General features: G+C 31.8%; 1 protein-coding gene across 1 annotated transcript in view; it reads right to left on the bottom strand.

Moving 5' to 3' along the window:
• The window catches only part of LOC145324725 (uncharacterized), a 43,772-nt gene extending 25,169 nt beyond the window's left edge, over nucleotides 1–18,603 (bottom strand). The window contains exons 1-5 of the mRNA XM_080167328.1: nucleotides 18,395–18,603; nucleotides 9,871–9,947; nucleotides 4,988–5,068; nucleotides 4,702–4,812; nucleotides 4,113–4,194 (exon numbers count right to left, since the gene is read on the bottom strand). Coding sequence (XP_080023454.1) covers nucleotides 4,113–4,194; nucleotides 4,702–4,812; nucleotides 4,988–5,068; nucleotides 9,871–9,947; nucleotides 18,395–18,413 — 370 coding nt within the window. The 5' untranslated portion in view covers nucleotides 18,414–18,603. The remainder of the gene's footprint in view (nucleotides 1–4,112; nucleotides 4,195–4,701; nucleotides 4,813–4,987; nucleotides 5,069–9,870; nucleotides 9,948–18,394) is intronic.
• Between the last annotated feature and the right edge of the window lie 3,684 nt (nucleotides 18,604–22,287).

Here is a 22,287-nt window from a genome sequence, read left to right as displayed (position 1 = left end):
AAAACAGTCTCTAAAATAGATATTCCAATCTTCAGTTTAGTTGTTTACGAGATCTTAACTAACAGACAAAATGTATTATATATGATGATCATTTTTTATTCAATTTAAAGTGGTCATGTATAACATATTAAAGTTCAAAAGTAAAGTCTAGCTAATTTTGCCTGCCTTACTACATCAATATGCAAGTTTAAAGAAATATGTCGACAATTAGGCTAATAAAATGTCTTGGTTGACATAATATCGAAAAAGTAATTTTTCTAACATATTAAAGGTACAATTATGACGTCACTAGTATATTTATGGTTGTCCTAATACTGACACAAGTTTTTGACAGGGTAAATATAAAAAAAAGAGAAAAAGTGAAATGCTAAAAAAGCTGTACATTTTTTGTTTGTATTTGTACTGTGTTGCAAAAAATACCTCCCAAATATAAATTCCTTAACACCTACGTAACATTTTTACCAGAGCTAGGCAGCCGCACTTCAGTTGCGATTAAGCCTCAAATTTAAATGATTTTTTTAAAAATAATAGAGGAACTGACATATTTTTGACAGTTTTAGACTTCTAGCTGATTTTAAAATTGTAAAAGGCTTACAGGCGGCTGCCGAGACTGTTTTTCTCATTTTATAAAAGTGTTAGTATTAGGAAGGTAGGGGACATTTAATATATGATTTTTTTCTTATTTTCAGTCATATTTAATGATTCAATCCCATAATAGATTTTCCCAAGGTAAGTTTATCTAACTGTTTACAACTAACACATTATATTGATGAAAAAAAAATGATTTTGTGTTATAATGTGTACTTTTATTTGATCGGATTGTATGTGATCGGATTGATCCTACGCTGTATTACTAATAGGCTGTTTATCACATAAGTCCCCAAAGTTTTTTTAATAACGTTTTCTTATTCATTGGCTTAACAAATTTGGGGACTTTTATTGAATTGTGATTGGTTGGTTCATTAAGTTGAGTGTCTAATCGTTTTAACCACTTATTGTTATCTATAAAATGGATAATTGTGTGTATCATAATTGGGGATCAACATCAATTTTTTGCCCATTGACTTACCCCTCTATGTAATTGTTTTATCCTGTAAAAAAGCTTACTCAAAAACCAACAAACATAGCTTGCAAAAGTCAATAAAATATAATATTCACAGCACAAAAGCATTCTATTATAGACTGAATATTTGATTGTAACACTTTGGTGTTAAAATCTACAGAACTATCTTTTTTGGTGTGTAAAATTTGTCCTACTTATGCTAAAAGTGACACATTTCTTCCCATTATCGTGAAGATGATCACAAAACCTGTTTTTTTTTACTGCGTAACCACTCTACAATTCTCTACATCTGCATAGTTTATACTTGCGGTTACTCCCCTCTAGGCCTCTAGGGTTACTAGAGGTGGGGAAGGAGTTAATTTCCGCCAGGGTTCGGCAGCCGCGCCTCAGCCGCGCATAAGCCTCAGTTTTAAACATGCCTGTGAGCAGAAAAAGAAATTTCAAGAAGAAGTATTGTCTGCTAAAGAGCAGGTTCAGACATCCAGCTGAATTTTATAGTGATAAAATGACGATTTCACTGAGGCTTACATGCAGCTTACGCACGGCTTCCGATCCATGATTTCCGCCCCCTCTCCATAAATAAATACAAACCTTCCTGGGACCTATAAGAAGCCACATTATAAAGGAGAACCATATAGGTTCAGTGTTCAGCAAGATTCTTTGGTACAGAAAGACAGAAACAGATCACGTTTATAAATTGTATGTTTTGTCAAATTTCCAATGCTTCCTTTAATTTACTAAAGTCCCGCAGAGTTTTGAAGCTGAGGTTTGGTCGGTCTTTAAAACCAATAATTTTGTTGTTTGCCTGTTTTTTAACAACCACCTGATCTAATACGATCTAATGAAAGTATTAAAAGTCAATTTTAAACCATTGAGTACCTATGCTATTTTATAAATTGGTAAGCTTATTTTGTCTGTAAAAAGGATCTCGCTAATTAACCGCTGAACCGATAGGGTTCTCCTTTACAATGAAGCCATTTATAGGAACAAGGAACATGACTAATTGGGGGGGGAGGCTATCTCCCCCCCCCCCCTATTTTCTTTTATTTTTAAAACTTAAATTGAAATGGGTGGTCCACGTTTCTCCCTCCCTCCCTAATTGCCCCTAGAGACTTTTAGTAACATTTAAAGTGTAATGTCTTCCATTTAATTTAAGACATATTAGCACAATAAAAAATAAAAGCAAAAAGTTTTTATGCCTGATTGTTGCAGTAATCTTTGAAATTGATACACAAACATATCCCCGACGAACAGACAGACAGACAGCTGTCATGGAAAAAAATTAAAATGAATATAAATTCCAAAGAATTAATATTCTAATCCACAGCTAGATATTAAATTACATATCAAATGGAAATTTAAAAAGATTAAAGATTTTCAAAAGGAAAATCTAACTTTCATTTTTCAATGAGTTTTCATAGAAAAATTCCAAATATGGCTGGCAGTATTTATTAGAATTGCATGGTGCATCAACGATGTTTTTTAAAAGCAAAGCTTTCTACACTTGGATTCAACCGTTACATCCGTAATTCACTGAATTATGATTCTTAGGAGTATTAGGCACAATGTATGGACATTCTTTGAAACTTATGTATTTCCTTGCTAGGCGCTATTTATATAGGCAATTTTGCAACAAAATATTTTTTTCAGTTTTTTTGTAATATATTATGTGTTTCTTTATTCAGTGTCACTATATATTTGTCAATGTTAGTTTATTCGATTGTCTATTTTTTTTTAGCTTCGCTATTATGGATGAGCAAATAGATAATCCTTGTTTAGCTAAGATCTGTTATGAAACTGTCTGCCTATCATGAATGCAGTTTGATTATTGTACACTTATAAAAGAGAATTTAAATATTATAACATTGAAGAAACTTTATTTTAATTAAAACTTAATTGATTAAAAGTCCCCAAACAACTAAGCCAACGAATAAGCAAATGTTTATATAAGTCTCCATACAAAATTATCGGGTCATGTAAAGAAAAACAAAGTCGCGGGTTTCGTAATTTTTCACAGTAGCCTGCGGGGCATTCACCTAAGCTAACTTAACCTATAATAACCTTTCAAAAGCAACTGTGAAAATACAACGAAACCCGCAACTTCGTCTCCTTCACATGACCCAAATTATCTAACTATTATTCTATAGTATTTATTCTAAGATTTATTTGATTTTATCGGATGATTATTCATTAAATTTTAAAAAGTTGCCATATCTTATATTCATATCTTTACCAAAAGTAAAAGTCGGTCAGAAAATATGAAATTTTTGTTTTTAATAAATTAATTGGTTTGTATTTCTAGCTTGTAAATACTAATTTTTAGTGGCGAGACTTTTATACAATTAGGGACAGTCTGTCCGTACGTCTGTAACAATTTAGAAAGCTATATTGACAACAATTTGTTAATAGCTATTCATCACATTTTATTTAAGAAAGCTTTAAAAATAAAAATTATAAGATTAAAACCAGTTTTGTTACACCCAAGAAGCCAAAGGACTAGACTACTGTAATATTATTATATACTTGATTTTCCGACTCTAAGCAGAGGACCGACTCTAATCCAGAGGAATTTATGATAAGCAGTTAGGAATAGGACATTAAAATTTTATATGACTTTTATCATTCGATGGCTTAAAAACTTTGATAAATCTCGATTGAGTTATACAAACTTTTCCCCAACCTTTTAAAATCTACAGAAAAGATAATTTTGTTTATTATAATTGGTAGTGTACAGTCATATATATTCCATTGTCTTAAGATCCCTGATTATATGAGTAATATGGTCTGGTGAATTTGAGTTGCCGATTGTGTACATAGTTTCCTCGGTGTTTCCTCATCATATCTCAATATTTACTACAAGCTAAAAAACTCCAAACTTAAAAAAAAAATAAAATTTGAAAAATTAAAATTTTGAATGTATAAACAATTTATACATTATAGGAAGTTTGAAGCTTTTTTAGCTAGTAGTAAATATTGAGATAGGACGAGGGAACACCGAAGAAACTGTGTACACAATCGGCAACTAAAATTCAGTTGACCAGTAATATACCTTGAATATTAGTAGAGGAATAGGATGAAATGATAACTGGCATCAACAATCTCTTCTGTAACACATTCTCCTCAAGCTTTTTCTAAAAAATAAGTTTAAGTTTAGATACTGGAATAGTGATTTATAGCATTGTATTAGAGACAACTTTTCGCGGATGATAAAACAAAAAGTTATAAGACTATTTGTTAGCCCAGAGGGGCCGAAGGCCCAAGCTAACCAAACTGGTATGATTTTAATTTTTTACTTGAATATCGTCTGTGATAACGATTGGATGCTATATATGGTTTTTCATTATGGCTGAGAACCGGTTCTAATCTAGAGAATATTAATTTGTTTCGAAGTCATACTGGAAAATGTATTAGATAACCATTTAACCAAATGAATTATTATTAGTAAGGTTAGATTATTATGTATCCAAAACTAGCATTTTTCCACAAAGTACATTTCGAGGTGTTTTTTTCTTACGCCTAACCCCTGGGCCTTACCTGTGCTGACCTAACCTTGCAGGGCTACGTAGTACCAACTAAAACCTAACCCAACCTAAAGTTATAAAAACTATAGTAATTTTCTAAAACGATTGATTTCATACCTCTGCAGGGGGGTTATAATTGGTGGGTCCCCTGGGCCCTGCTAATCTTCTGTTTGTTGTCCTGGGAGGGGGTTGTACTGGCCCAAATCTTCGTCCAACATTGGGGTCTTCCTAAAACATAATTTTGGTTATTTTGTAGTAGCAAAGCTACTCTATAATTGACGTTGTCCGTCTGTCTCTTTCTAAATAACTTACACTGTACAACTTACTTGGTCTGTCAGTCTGTCGGACGTGCTAAAGAACAAAGACTTACCCATATCTATTTATCTATCTATCTAAAACTTACCATGTGAGCTCTTCTTTGACTAACTGGGGTGGGTTCCTTCGCCCCTCCGAAAAAATCTCTCAACCATCCAAACTGTCTTCCCTGAAAAGTAAAGAAAATGTATCCTTTTATTAAGGTAACAGGATGTTTGTCTGTTTCTTTGTATGTTTGTACCGAAGGTTCTCGCTAACCGCTGAACCGATTTTTGAGACACTTTGTCCAGCTACGTAAAATAGTACACATTATCTCATTGATTGGATGATCATTTCATTCTACAGAAGAGGTTGATTTATATATCAATAGCGGCTACGCCTCTAGTGGCACATTTAATGTTTTTTTTTTAAATAATACGATACCTACTTTACTTTCAAGTCTCTACGATACCTTGCAATGTTGTGTTCAAGTCTCTATAGGTAAAAATTAAATTCTTTTTCTTTGTGATTTCAGACATCGTTCTACTTTAGTATAAGGATAATTAAGGGGTATATATAATTTTTTGTCGATTGTCTTATCCCTTAGATCCTGGGTTCTAAATGTTTTTGTGTCCTAATATTGAGATGATATAGATTAGCCCGTGGCATCGGTCAAAAATTAAAGGGTGTCCAATCAATGAGAAACAAAACAAATATCAATAAAACAGCCATTATTCTGATTGGAAATAGTTTCTTGTAACAATTTCACAATGTAGATTGTTTATGTGATGCTTAGAATCTGAGAAACGGCCAGGGAGAGAGGGGACTTTAGTAGACTGTAAATCTTTCTGGAACCTTAAGGTGCTTTCCCATTTGGTGGCTTAAAATTTATTGAATTTTATTTTTAAAAAAACATAATTGGTTTGTTCAAACTTTTGAACCAACCATTATTATCTACTAATTATAAAAATAAAATTAAAATTGCATTATAATTACGTAAAATATGGTAAGGCAGGAAAAATCTCAAAAAAAATGCTATTTGATTTTATTTATTTTTCTGATTATATGTAGAAGCACCAGAATTAAGGACTCGCGGACAAAGATTTACAAATCAATTAGAAAGTTCTAGAAAAACACAATCAAAACATTATATATTGTTATATACGCTGTATTAGTAACTAGCGGCTACGCCCTTATCTTTTTTGCAGGGGCGATTTCTCTTGGGAGGGTAGTTGTAACCTCCCCCAAAAGAGTTATAAACCTTCCCGGGACCTATGAGAAGCTACCCTGTTAAGGAGAACCCGATCGGTTCAGCGGTTAGCGAGATCCTTCGGTACACACAAAGAGACAAAAAGACATCCTGTTACTTTATTATAAGGATGTTGTTTTCTATGTCCGTTTAGATCTCAAAAACTACTTAATCCATTTTTGATTTTGCAGAAGCTTTTCATAAGTCCTAAGATGGTTTTAGGAAATATTACTCTCCTTCTCCTAGTAGATGCTATGGGTATAGCCGCTGTCTATGATACAAAGTAGAACGATGTTTGTTTGTCTGTTTGTTTGTAGCGAAAGATCTCGCTAACCGCTGAACCGATCGGGTTCTCCTTTGCAGGGTAGCTTCTCATCGGTCCCTGAAAGGTTTATGACTATTTTCTTGGGGGAAATGAAAAATACCCCCTTCCCCCCCCCAAAAAAAAAATAATAATTTTCTTTAAAATCTAAAAGACGAAAAATTTGTTTGATAAAACCTCTTGGGGCAAAGCCCCTAGATGCTAGAGGCGAATCCGCTAGTTTTTTTTATAAAGCAGCAAGAAATTTCTACAAAAACTAGCTTGTTTGTTTATTAGTTTCCCGCTATTATTCGTAAGTTAGATTGTTGGTTGTTTTATATGATAAAAATTTGATTATTTGATTTCTAATTTGAGCTTTGATTTAGGCCTGACACTGATGAAATAAACAAGAAACTTGGATTTAGAGAAAATGAAAGTTTACAAAAATAATTTCCAGTTTCTTATTTGCTAACAATTTAAACAAGGATGACAATATCCATAAAAGCGAAGCTCTGAAATGGAAGGACAAACGAACATTAACAGTTGTAGAGCGCAAAACTGAATAAACTGAATATTAATGAATATGTCAGTACAAAATTGTAAGTTTGTTGAAAAACTGATAAAATACATGTTACTGTTTAAGGAAATACTGACGTTTTTAGGGATTGATTGTAGAGATGCTTCGCTTATAACACTATACCTTATTGTAATAGGAATCAGTATTCAAATAAACAGATGACTAGAATAAAATTAACATTCAAAAATTTGTTGTCAAAAAAGTTAAAATATCCGCTTGTTTTAAATGGACGTACGGATTTTATGGTAACGGTTATAGAGTTGCTGCGCTTTCTTAGTCGTAAGCAACTGTTATAGGAATTTGCATGCAAAGTTTGAAATCGATAGGACAGTTCTATCCTGTTTAATTAACGAAAATAGCTAACTGTAACGGACGGACGTACAGACGGACGATCTGACCCTAATATGTTTTTAAAAGCTTCGCTTCTAAAAAATATATTACTGAATAAACAGTTTAACATCCTTTTAAATAAATCTTTTGGGATCCGTATAATTTCCACTCCAATTTCCCTTCCCTTCTTGATTTCTACCAAACTTGAACTTGTATATATGTAATAGTTGAACAGGACATAAAAGCGCATGCCAAAAAAAGTTTTCATATGATGAAGTTAAAATTAAAGAACAGCCAATGTAAAGTTTCTTATTTAATGTTTGAAAAGGTGTTCTGTGAGTTGTTAGTTTTGAATTATGTAATTTTCTTATCTTAAATTTGCCCTTTGGTTACTTGTAATTATTAGAATATATAAAACTTCATCAATAAAACAATAATTTTCTAATTATGACGTTTCTTAAATATTAGATAAAATTTGAATTGATAAGAATAATGTTAAAAATCCTTAAAAACGTCAAACTGGCATTCTCTATGAGATGTATATGAGTTTATATATTTTGGCAGATACATGACGTGTTCATATGAATTATAAATGTATATATTTTCTCGTATTCATTCAAAACCGATTAATATCCGGTGGATTAGGACCGGTTCTCATCCACGCGAAAAGATTATGTCTAGCATTGTATTATATCAAGTTTTCTACGAATATATAACTGTAAAATCATGAAATTAAAACCTTTTTTTTATTCCGTTCCTTCGGCATCTCAGGACAAAAAAAACTGGTTTTTATCTTAAAGAGGTATATTTCATATCCGCGGAAAGCTGTTTATATTACGTTGCGAAATATAACTATTCTTTAAGAATGTGTTTTGGATCTTGGACAAAGTAGCTTCGGACAAAGAAGCTTCAGGACAAAGTAGCTTCAGGACATTTACTTAAGAAAAGTAGATACCAAAAAATAGTCTCCAATATGACCGCGCCGCTCGGCCCCTTGGCCTGCCTTGCTGCGGGCGCTCGGCCCCCTAGCTTATAACCTAACCTAACCTATGTTAGCCTCAAAACATTTATTTAAGAAAAATATCATCAACTGATGATACATAGGTGGTTTAGAATTTCGTGGATTTTGCAAAAAGTGGTTGATAGATTTTAACTATTTTAATATTGTTTTTTCAATTTTTAAACGTGTTTTTTTAATTTTTTGGTTTGGTTAGGTTATAGGCTAGGGGGCCGAGAACCCGCGGCTAGGCAGGCAAGGGTCCGAGCGCTGCGGCCATGAACTTTATTAACTTTATATTTACTTTCCTTAGAAGGCTACTTTATCCTGAAGCTACTTTGTGCTGAAGTTACTTTGTGCTGAAGCTACTTTGTCCGAAGATACTTTGTCCGAAGCTACTTTGTCCAAGATCCATGTGTTTTATATATGACTTGTATGTCAAGTTTGGAAACCAGATTCCTAAAATAGTTTCACCCAATTTGTCATACAACATTCTTCATATTAACAGGAATACTTTCATTATATGTACTCTATATGTTAAAACATTAGGTTCAAGAAATAAATATCATATATACTTCATTTGGGCCATTAAATGTTCAGATTTCTTGTTAGATAAGACCATGGATAAAAACGTATGTAAATATATCCTCAATTAATATAAACAAAATTAATCTTTATTAGATTATGATTATTGGTTTGTATGTTTGAACACTTATATTAGTTTGAGTATACATAGGCAAATTCATTCTCATCGAATATTATAATTCTCTTAATCTCAAATATCATAAAGAAATGTCAAGACATGTAAAAGATAACACTAAATGTATGGTAGCCCACAAAATTCCTATACTCTGTGACATAATTTTAAAAGTGTGGATTTTTTTAAATTAGGATCTGCTCGTAAGTCAATTTTAACTTTGTAGACAACATTATCTGGTAGGATATATTTATCTTATTTGTCTTATCGATTCCTATGACAACAAGGTACAAAATTAAACATAATCAAGTTCTAAAATGTAGGTATGTCCTTAAAAAGTATCCTGTATTCATAAGTGTGATTTTGTTTAAATCTATAAAGTTCTTTAACACTCTACCAGTTATCATGTTCGTTTGTCATTACCGACTAATTTTAAAGCTTCGCTTTTATAGACGTTGTTATCCTTTAATAAACTTTATCAAAAGTAGAGTTAAATATGAATAAAATATCCAATCGTTGAGAAGCTTTTTAATATCAAAAGCATAAGAACGGCTAAATAGAATGATAAAATACAGTCAGACGACATAATAACCTATAGAGAAGATGCTCCGTGATCATAAGAAAATTTACACCAAATTTCAACAGTCTATCTTTGATAATAGCTGAGAAAATAAAATATTTCCCTCGTAAATTTCGATAGACCAACAGACAAAGTGATTTATAGAGTAGCATCAATCAAGCTCTGTAACTTCCTGTCACTTACAGACGTACAGACATACCATAGTGAATGCGTGGCTGCGAGAAAAAGATTGGCTTCGCTACACGAATAACAAGAACATACCTCTCTGTTGGGCGCAGCTGATACTGTTGATGGTAACAAACACACTAAACTGGCAACTAGCAACAACCGCATTATGCCTGAACAAAAATAATAAAATTAAAAATAGAAAGATGAAATATTTGCAATAGTAAAAAAAACAAGGATGACAACTTCCATAAAAACGAAACGGTACGACAAACAAATTAATATTAATACTTGTATAGTGTAAGAACTGAATAGTCAGAATATAATATGTGTTGAAAAAATGGAGGGAAGAAAATAGGCTAAAACCACCCTAGGACCAGTAGGTATATTCCCTGAGGAGTAGAATCGAATCGGTTTAGTGGTTACCGAGATCCTACGGGACAGACGGACGGACAGTAATTATTCTACTTTGCATTCTAGCTAACATGAGAACGAACATATCTAATTCAAAACGTAGCTTGGTTACTATAATGAGAAACCTAAAAATTTGAATTTTAAAACAATCTATTTTAAAAGTGCCATTAAATAAAATTGAGTGAAATTATAAAAAAGGTATCAATCTATTTAATCATTATTTTATGTAAAAATCTTCTAAAATCAAATTATTTTCCCCTATTATTATATAAATTTTCATTTTTGGTGAAAAAAATGGTTTGGAATAACTTTTCATATTTTATGGAGAAAGACTAAAGTACATAACTTTTGTGTCACTTTTGAGGAAGACGATTCCCTTTTCTCCCATCTCTTTTGAAGAGATTTTCTTCCCCCCTTTCCTTTTTCTTTTCTCTTTATATGACGTCATATATGAATCGTCTTCCTCAAAAGTGACACAAAAGTTATGTAGTTTAGTCTTTCTCATTTTATGAAATGTTTATTTTATTTTAAAATTAAGCTTTTTAACAGCTAAGCTTTTCTATAATTAAGTCGGTCCGTTTGTCAGAAAGAGATAACTTTTATGGTTTTTTTCTGTTAATGTGTAAGGAAGGATCTCGCTAAATGCTGAACCGATAGGGTTCTCCTTTAAAATGGAGCTTCTCATACGTCCTAGGAAGGTTTATAACTATTTAGGGAGAGGGCACCACCATCCCCTCCCAAGAGGAATCGCCCCTAAGAAAAAAATAACTCCCCATCCCCAAAAAATATTTCTTAAAACTAAAACTAAAATTGGAAGATGGTCAAGTGCATCTAGAGGCATCTTGGGGGCGAAACCACTAGTTATTACATAAGGTAGCATAATTACTTAATCAACAGAATCATTTATATTACATGAAATATGCATATTTATCTGTTTAATTGATTGTTATTCAAGTATTAAACTAGATATTTCAAGTAATTCTAATAATCTAGTAGTTATACCAATAAAAGTTTCTAATCCCCTCGGGTTCATATTTCTAATTATTTCAATTTTAATTTTCAAGAAAATGGGTTAATTTAAATAAAAACATCATTATGGGACATTCATCGTGGCCAGGACCAAAAGGGATAAGACAATGGCTGATTAATTAATGTATATCCCAAATGATGATACACAAATTTAACCCTTTTGTAAATTACAATAGTGGTTGAGATGTTTAGACACTCATCTTAATAAAGCAAACAATCAAAATTTAATAAGGTACCCAAAGTTTGTAAGCTAATGAATAAGAAATCTAAATTATGAAACTTTGGGGACCAGTGTATTAAGAGCCCAATATCCTTTCCCTCCCTTCAGTGATGTTAATTGATTTTGATAATGTCAAGTCAAATTAATAAAGAAATACTAGAGTTTATCATAAACCTAGGCGTTGTATACAATCAAAAAAAAAAATTATGGATTTTTTAAATAAATAAATAAAGAGTAATGTTTAAAAAACAAAAATCATAATTTGTTTCAATAAGGATTATTTTTTAATTATCTAGTTTTCATAATATTTAACCCTACCACTTGTTATGATTTAATGTATATGTTGATTAAGAAATTGCAGCAAAACTACTCATTAATTATTAACATTAATTCTGCCCCCGCAGGGTCTGTATGGCATAATTTATGGGTGATAGACACCCCGTAGTCCGAGAATGTACATTTTTCAAAAGTACAATGGCAAATAACCACAAAATTGTTGCTTTTTAAAGTAAAATTGATATTTAGTTGTAAAAATCTCTATAGTTGGAACATCTAGTAATAATAAACTTTTTAAATTTAATTGTAAACTTAAGAAACATCCAACATGTACTGTACAAATTCAGACTGAATTTGCCTGTCATCGAATTAAGACATCAATTAAGGGCTGGTTGTCTTATTAGGCCTAGAGCTGCTGCCTAGCCCTCACACATGGATACTTGGTTGTAGATAAAGGTAGATTTTTAATTAGGCACAATGAAAAATCCATAATCCATCCGATTTACTAGAGTAATAAAAGGGTTTCTGTTTGTGTGTCTTTTAATCTGTTCCAGAAGATCTCGCTAACCGCTGAACCGATATGGTTCTCCTTTACAGTAAGGCTTACAGTAAGCGAATCATCTCTATCATCAAGTCCTAAAAATGTAAGTATGTCCTTAAACAATATTCTGTATTTCAGCAGTTTTTCAGCAGATTTACTTACAATTTTGTTTCGTTCGACTTTTATACATTTACATTCTGATTATTCAGTTCTGACGCTATATTCTTGTTAATGTTCGTTTGTCTAACCGTTTCAGAGCTACGCTTTTATGGATGTTGTCATCCTTGTTCAATAGTAAAGGCTTATATCGAAAAAAATATTTAATTCAAGAATTAGAAACTGTTTAGATCCTATATTTTAATATCTGGTCTACTTTTTTTATAACTTTGAAGAAAAGCATCATATAGGTTTTCTATTATATGTAATTATGCCATGGTATGAAGATTCTTGCCGGAGGCCAAACAAATTCTTAAACTCTTTTCTTCCCCCTTTCTTTCGCCTTTTCCCTTTACATTTATTTAAAAGAAAATTTGATGATTTACATAACTGAATATTTTTTTTTAACTTTTTTAATATATTGTTTTATAAGCATTAGCTTACGGAATAAAACGATACATGATAAATTGATGTACATCTCAATAATGACAAACAATTTAACCCTTCAGTAGATTGAAACGTTTATGGAAAAGTTAGGGAGATGGAGATAGTACCTCAACAGATTATGACGTCATACGATAAAATAACCAATAAGAGGCCAGCATAGATTTTACCATTGGTCAATTACAGTAAATACTGGCCTCTCATTGGCTATTCTATCGTATGACGTCATAATCTGTGGAGGGACTTTAATCATCTCCCTAACTTTTCCACAAATATTTTAATCTACTGAAATCTTCTTTAAACGTTAGGATATTGCTCCAATGTCCACTCCCTCCCTAAAAGAAATAAATGCGCGAATTTAGGACCAAAATGTCCTTGTCTTTTTAGCATTATATTTAACTTGAAACTCGAAAGTGTGAAAATAAATTTTCTTTTCCCTTTTTTTTAATTAGTTAAAACACGGTCATAAAGATAAAAGGTATAGTGAAAACCCCATAAATTTGGACAAATAAGCATTTTAACTGGAAAAGGCATTTTAATAGGTTGTATATTAACACGGGGAGGGAGGGGACATTGGGCTTTTTATTCTTTTAGCCCCCAAAGTATTCAATAAGGTTTTCTTATTATTTGGCCCATCAATTTTTGGGACTTTTATTGAGATTATTGGTTGATTCATAAAGTTCAGTGTTTAAACGTTTTAATTACACATTGTAATCTACAAAAGGTGATTTTTTTGTGAATTATCATTTGGGAAATACATAAATTTTATTGGCCTTTGTCTTATCCCTATATCATTATAGAAAGCTACAAGCGGCTTCGCCCCTAGCCTTTAGGGGCAGTGCCACAAGAGGTAATTAAAAAAATATAAGTACCACTGGAGCTGCAACCACTACTTTTAAATAATTAACTGCCTAAAAAAATGGGGGAGGATTTTTTTTTTTTTTTGGGGGGGGGGTTTAGCCTAAATCCACCACACAGGACCAGTACGTATATTCCCTGAAGAGTAGAATCCAATCGGTTCAGTGGTTACCGGGATCTTAAGGGACGGACGGACGGGTAGACAGAGTGACAGACATCAAGCTACTTTGTATTGCAGATTCTTTAAGTATTTTTTTCGAATTCAAAATAGGAAAACTTCGATTGAATTAGATCATCTATTTTATTTGGTTGATTTCAATTTTCCTATAAAAACAAGGCATTTGTGTTCAAAGGTAGCGCAATAACATATGATTTATACATCAATCTAGAAGAAAGAATAATAGTTTATTCAAATTATATAAATGGTAGAAGCAAAATTTTTCAGTTTAGTTAGATTTGTTTTTTAGAAATTTAAAATAATTAGTTTAAAACAACTAACTGTTAAAATAATTCAAGTCCGTTGAATGCATGTAAAATATAGAAAACTGTATTGTTTTAATTGTAAGGTGTTGGTATTAGCGTATCTGTTCTTTATTAAAGGAAAGGCCAATAAACACATGACCTTTATGTAGATAAACAAGGATAACAACATCGATAAAAGCGAAGCTCTGATATGGAAGCCTGAAGGACAAACGAACATTAACACTTGAGTAGAGTGTCAGAACTTAATAAACTGAATATTAATGCATATGTTTATACAAAATTGTAAGTAAATTTGTTGCTAAACTGATTAAAACATATTACTATTTAAGGACAAACTGACGTTTTTAAGACTTGATTATAGAGATGTTTTGCGTATAACACTATACCATGTTGTAATAGGAATCAGTATTCAATAAATCATATAAATAGAATAATAGAATAATAAATTGAATTAAAAAATTTGTTGTCAAAAAAGTAAAAAATTAGCTTGTGTTTAATGGACGTACGGACTTTCTGGTAACGATTATAGAGTTGCTGCGCTTTCTAAGTCGTACCTAACTGTTATAGGAATCAGCATACAAAGTTTGAAATCGATAAGACAATTCTAACCTGTTTAAATTAACGAAAACAGCTAACTGTAACGGACGGACGGACGTACGGACCGACCCTAATTATAGAAAACTTCGGGTACCAGCGTGCATAATTTACAGTCCCTTTCTACTTTTGGATGTTTTAATCCTTGTTAATACTTGATTATATTGTTCTAAAATTGGATAAAACTGGTGAAGTATGGGAAATAAGTTAAAAACTGTACACAGTAGTTAAGTATTTGAAGGTTTTATATTCTATAATTATCAAGGAAGTTAGATCTATTTAGTTAGGTGGGTCTCCTACCTCCCCCCCCCACCTTTTTCAGAAACTTTTCTAAATTTGAAAAGTGCAATATTTAGACGTAACTTTGAATTTTATCAAAATTAGGCTTTATACCTTTTGATAAAATCCCTTTAAAGTTCTGTTTTGGGCTTCAAAGTTAGCCCCCCCCCCCCCCCCAACTCAAAAATAAGTTAGAGCTTGCTAACTAATAGAAAAGATTGAGCTTTTAGGGGTGTTGGAGGTGTAGATTAACCCACCTGGAAGAAATTGCACACTGAAAAAATCTAATGCCCCCCCCCCCTAAAAATATATCTATAATACAAAGTAGAACGATGTCTGTCTGTTTGTCTGTCTGTTTATTTGTCTGTTTGTAGCGAAGGATCTCGCTAACCGCTTAACCGATCGGGTTCTCCTTTACAGAGTAGCTTCTCATAAGTCCCGGAAAGGTTTAACTATTTTCTTGGGGGGTGGGACACCCCCAACCCCCAAAAAAATTAAAAATCCCCCCCAAAAAAATTTGTGTTTTCTTTTTTAAAACTAAAATTTAAATAGTGGGGTCGACTTCCCCCACCAAAAGAAAAAAAATTCCTCCCCCCCAAAGAAATTTTTTAAAAAATTTTCTTTTAAATCTAAAATACAAAAAAATTGGTTTGATCACACCTCTTGGGGCACAGCCCCTAGAGGCTAGGGGCGAAGCCGCTAGTTGTATTATGAATAAAAGAAAAAGCCCTAGATGCCCATATGGGAAGTACATATACCAACATGCCTATAAATTAATATACTTTCTTTCCCCTCTTCTCCTTATTATAAAAAGGCCTAGAGAAATTTAAGGCCTAAAAATTTGGACCACTTTTTAACATATGAATGACATATGGTAGAAAAAAACGTTTACATTGCTCATGGAAAAGGATAATTACTACAAAAATAATTTGAACTTTAGAGAAAATTGTTTAATTATTTGTTGGCTTGATAATTTTGAGTACTTTTATCAAGTGTCCAAACTTTTAACCAATGCTTTTAATCCATAGAGCGAATACTTTTCTTAATCACAATTGGGGATAAACATCAATTTATTGGCCATTGTCTTATCCCTTTGGATCCATGGGAGATATAAATTTGTTAGAGAAAGGTATCGTATAAGGAAGATGATTAAAGTCCCTCCACAGATTATGACGTCATATTATAAAGTAACCAATGAGAGGCCAGCATAAATTTTACCATTGGTTAATTACAGTGTATACTGGCCTCTCATTGGCTTTTCTATCGTATGACTTTTTAATCTGTTGAGGGACTTTAATCATCTTCTCGTATATGGTTAAGTTTTAGAACTTGAAATAATTTTTCTGTGTTATTTTATTTTTGGAATAACCTTCTTCTATGTCTTAATTTATTAAATGTACCTTTTTACATTGTAAAACAGAAAAAAACTATTAGCGATTTTATTTGATTGAAATCGAGTATTATTTGCCTCAATATAGTTTTAGAAATGACATATCAAAATGATTAGAAACTTAAAAATGATCTAAACCGATTAAAATCATGAATATAAGTCTCAATCTGTTAATTTCACACAAATGATATAATTTTACCATTTCGTTTATAATTTAGCTTGTTATCAAATTTCAAAAAGTACAATTTATTTATATAATAAAAAGTAGAACACTGTCTGTTTGTCTGTCTGTTTGTACCGAAGGATCTCGCTAACCGCTGAACTGATCGTGTTAACAGGATAGCTTCTCATAGGTCCCGGGAAGGTTCATAACTTTGGGGAAAGGCACCACCACCCTCCCAAGAGAAATCACATAAAATAGAGAGAAAAATATTTTACGTAAAGACTTGAACGCAACATATAAAATAATTATATATTTAAAATAAAAATAAAACATTTCGAATGCCACTAGAGACCTCTAGGGGCGTAGCCGCTAGTTTATATTTAAAGCAGTTAAGAAGGTGCTTCCCTAAAAAGGATAAATAAATCGGTTCAGTGGTTAGTAATCATAAATAAAAAGACAAAAAACTTACTACATTATATGAAGCTATAAAATAGTTAAATATTTCTTTTTTAGAGTACCCTATAATATAAAGTACTTTTATGTCTGTTCGCTAAGATTGCACTTTGCACCGATAAGTTCTTCATTTAAGGAAAGCTTTACATAGGCCCAAGAAAGGTTTTAGGCTGTTTTATTTCTAAATCTTTTGGTTGTTAAAATTGCTTTTTTTTTATTCCTCCCTTCAAATGCTATATCCCCAGATGCTGAGGTGTAATCACTATTCCTATTATATAAAGTAGTAATGTTTTTTTTGTAGGAAGCTTAAGATTTCTATAACAAATGAACCAATCCAGTTCTACACATGCTTTATAAAGGTCCAGTGATGGCTTTAGGCTATTCTCTGTTTTTCCTACCATTTGAAAAGCACCTAGATGCTAGGGGCACAGCCTCTAGTATGCGATAAAGCACTTATTAGTCTTAAAAACGTATATATTAGTAATTGGACAATGGATAGACATACAAACTAACCCTATTTATAGAGTAGCTTCATTCCTCCATGGGCCAAATGCACGAATTTAAATATAAATGAAGTGAAAATTTCTATACATTCAATCAAATCATGAGAGAGAAAAATAAACCGCTAACTTTTTCTTTCCCGCATACATCCATCAGGGATGAAAGGGAGTAGACAGTGGCGGTTAAATTAATCTACAACCATTTTTACCTCCAATATCTACCAACAAGGCATTCACGCATATGAATTGGAGTAAATAATAATTTGTCGCCCATTGCCCTTTTCTCTCCCTGGCATAAATAAACAGCCTATATTGAAAGTGAAAGCAAGAAAGTTTAAAAAAAAACTAGTATTTCAATAAATAAATAGTATAACAAGGCAGACTACATTCATAAGTAGCGAAGCTCATGAATATAAAAAAAGAACTGCAATGCAATTTTGTAAGTTTTAGCACACACAAAAGTTAGGCAGCCTATCTTTGAAAACGACTTAGACTGTACTTATATTTCCTATAAAAAATCTTAATTTAATCTGTTATTTGACAATTAACCCCTTTAGTTTTTAAAGACAGTTTTTAACCCTTTAAAAGATATTTCAGTTAACCAAAATCATCTATAAAATTTGACAGTAAAACATTATCATTATTTAGACAGATTATATAAAAATAAAGAACTTTTTTTGAATTTTAAAGAAATTATAAATAATATTATAAAGCATGAATCGTTGTATGTCCTGATTAACCAAATAATTTATAAAATACCAGTTTCTTTCAAATTTGGTGAAAGCAAATCGTGAAAACAAAAAATGTAAAAAAAACTCACCTTTAAAATTATTCATCATTAATATAATTCACGTCAATTGGATATATTGTTCATAATAAATAAATCTTTTTTTATTATAAACTTTCTTTTTTTTCAAAAAAAAAATCACACACAAGAATAAATGTTTTTGTGGCGGCGTGGCGAGAGAAACTGCGCGTGTGAGTGTGTGAGAGTGTTTGTATTAACTGTGGTCCGGTCTATGTCAAACTGCCTGAAGTAAATTTACATTCCTAAGGAATTTGACCCACAAACCATTAAAACCACCACGTTAACTCCCCCCGCCCCCTCACCCTTTTTAAAAGATGAAAAAGGGAATAGGTATGCGTATAAACCCGCTAAAAATATCCTTATATTTGTTTAAAACATTTCCTAAAAAGATTTAATTTGATTTGGCGTATTAAAATGAAACTTCTTCATATCAATGTTTTGAATTATACATTTTTCAAAAATAAATTAGTAAGCTGATCACTTAATCTACTAGAGAGTTCGATACAAATTTTTTAGAAAAATTGTTATTATTATCTAATGGGTAAGATAACTTATCTAATATTCAAAGTTAAAAGAGAAAATAAGATATCATCTCACAACATGTCGCAACAAAAAAAAGGTTAATTTCTAAAAACTAAATTTCAAATAAATCTAATATAAATATATAATCTATGTAAAATTCGTCTGAAGCAAAAAAATCATAAACATTATACGCACATCTATAATGAGAAAAGTAAGGGGGGAAGGGAGCCGGTATCTCCATGCACACACACTCACACACACACACACACACACACACACATACACACACACACACACACACAAACACATACACACACACACACACACACACACACACACACACACACACACACATACACATACATACACACACACACACACACACACATACACACACACACACACACATATGACCAGGGGAAATTCAGGGGGAAAAAACAAGGTGAAAGGAAGGAGAGAGAGAGAGAGAGAGAGAGAGAGAGAGAAAGAGTGAAAGAGAGAGAGAGAGATAGTGAAAGAAAGAACGAAAGGGAAAGGCGCGCATATTATAAGACGATGGTATATAAGTGAATGTGTTTATGCACGGCTCAAATACAAGTATTCAATATAACAAGGATGACAACATCCATAAAAGCGAAGCACTGAAACGGTAGGACAAACGGACATTAACATTTGTATATTGTCAGAACTGAATAATCAGAATAAAAATGTATAAGAGTCGAACCAAAATTGTAAGTAAATTTATTGAAAAACTGCTGGATACAGGAAAATGGTTATGGACATACTTACATACATTTTTAGAACTTGATTATAGAGTTGCTTCGCTTATAACATTATACTTTGTTGTCCCAGGAATTAATATACCAAAAATCATCGGATGATTAGATCACATGAAAATTATTTGTTAAAGAAGTAAAAAAAATTGACATGTTTAAAATGGAGGTACGGACATTATAGAGTTGCTACGCTTTCTAAATCGAAGCTAACTACTAAAGGAATCACAATGCAAAGTTTGAGATCGATAGGACAATTTTAACATGCCTAAATTAACGATAATATTAATTACAGCATATAAGAAAATTTTTCTTTGAAGAAAAAGCAAGTAAATTACATTTAAGGACATTTTGGAAATGATTGAATGAGCTACTAAGCTTTAAAAATTGTGCCTATCAGTGCAGGAATTACCATGTAAAATTTGAATTCAATAAATTAAAAAACAATATTTCAGTATAGCTGAGAACTGGTTCTAATCTACAGGATATTCATCGGTTTCGAAGCGATACGGAAAAACAATATTATCATGTATTATTAACCATTAGAGCTATTTAATTAATTATGGATGTACGTTCGCTTTTACAATTATTTTTATAACACTAGTCCCCTAATTCCAGTTTTAATGTGTGGGTTTTGAAGAATGTAATAAATTGATAATATTTAAATTTAAACAAACGAGTTTAATATATTTATTGGGTCATGGATTGTCCTGTTGTGACGTCATAAATTTCGGTATAGGAGAATGGAAGGGGGGGGGGGGAAGAAAGAAGATGGGAGAAATGGGGTTCTCATTTCCCTTTCCCAAAATTTATGACGTCACAACAGAACAATATAGGATTTTTCATGGATTTTAATACGATAGCTTTTTTTTTATTTTTTTTTATTTTTTTATAAAATGTATCATGATCATAGTTGTAGACTAGCCCTATTTATACAAGCAACGTTTTCTACATTAGGGGTTGGTCCGTCCGTCCGTAACGGATAGCTCTTTGTCTTTTTGTTTACTAGCTACTACTCTAGTGGCACTTTTTTTTTATTTCAAACATCTATTTAATTTGACAATTAATGTTGCGTTCAAGGCTCTATACGCAAAAAAAGAAATTTCTCTTGGGAGGGTGGTGGTATCCTACCCCAAAATAGTTATAAACCTTCCTGGACCTATGAGAAGCTACCATGTTAAGGAAACCCGATCAGTTCAGCGGTAAGCGAGATCCTTCGGTACAAACATACAAACACACAATTACAATAATCATTACCAGTTAATGTATAACTGAAGCTGTTTATTTTTTTTTAATGATGAGTTCCAGGACGATAAGACATTATTGCACAAGCAAAGCATATCTATAATCAAGTCTTAAAATGTAAGTATGTCCGTATATAAGCATGATATTTGAGATATATTTACATGGATTTTTCCTATTAATTGTCAATGTTCATTTGTCTATCGAGCCTCGCCTTTATGAATGTTGCCATCCTTGTTATTTATGGTCTTATTTAAACTTAAAAATCTTCAAACCTCTTTTTTTTCCTTATTACGACGATTTATTTAAATAGCCGTAAAAATTATACAATATGAAAAGAATTTTTTTACATGAATATCTTCTTGCAGTGCAGCTACTATAAAGTTAGGATCTGTCCGCATTTTTTATAACTTGTAGCTCATTAGAAATGTAATTTTCCTTGTAGTTAGTGATTATTAGCATTACTGTCTTTATTAGACTAATACCAAATACTAGTTAGCTTTGCCCCTAGAGGCCAATAGGGTCTAGGGACATTTCAGATAAAGGGGGGGAGAGAGTCGACCCTCAATAAACTTTATTTTTTTTTGTTTTAAAAAAGTAGAGAAAAAATTTGGCGGGGTATTTTTTAGAGGCGAGGTACCCTTCTGCAAAATAGTTATAATCTTCCTTAAATCTATAAGAAACTCCACTGTAAAGAAGATCCATATCGGTTAAACGGTTAGTTACACGTTTATATAAGAATAAATGTTTAATTCATTTTTTTCTTTTTTTGATCTTTTATTTACTTTGTATCTATCTATCTATTTTTCTTTCCACTTATTTAACATAAAATTTCATAATATATTACTGGTGAATCATTAATGATGAAATAAAATGATGGGTTTAAGTTCTGACATACTTTTTCCTTAAACTTCCTTTAAATAATTATGATTCATTTTTTAAGCGCATACCTTTTAAACAAGGATGACATCATTCGAAATGAAACAAATTTGTTTAGACAAGCAAACAAACGGACATAATAAGGTGCTTATTAGTAGCGAAGCTACTTTATAATTCAAAATGTCCGTCCGTCCGTCCGTCTGTCCGTCTTTGACAGAAAGGGGGAAACGTGATTTTCTCGGCTCCTATAAAAGATAGAGAGCTAAAATTTATAGGGATTAAATATATGCTTATTAAATAGATTGTAAGTAACACATAAGACAATTGCCGTTTATAAATAGTTTAGAGACTAAAGGGTGAAGACAAGGGCCATAAGTTTAAGTATACCCCTTAATTATTATAGACATAAATAACCCTAAATATAAATTATTTTTGGAAAATTTAAATATTTGATGTTTGTTCCAAATAATCAAATCTTCAAATATTTTA

The sequence above is a fragment of the Acartia tonsa genome, chromosome 7 (assembly GCF_053477335.1).
Source record: "Acartia tonsa isolate MP-2025a chromosome 7, ASM5347733v1, whole genome shotgun sequence".
Lineage (NCBI taxonomy): Eukaryota > Metazoa > Arthropoda > Copepoda > Calanoida > Acartiidae > Acartia > Acartia tonsa.
Note: the sequence above shows the minus strand (reverse complement) of the source record. Positions and strands in the feature narration are given on the sequence as shown.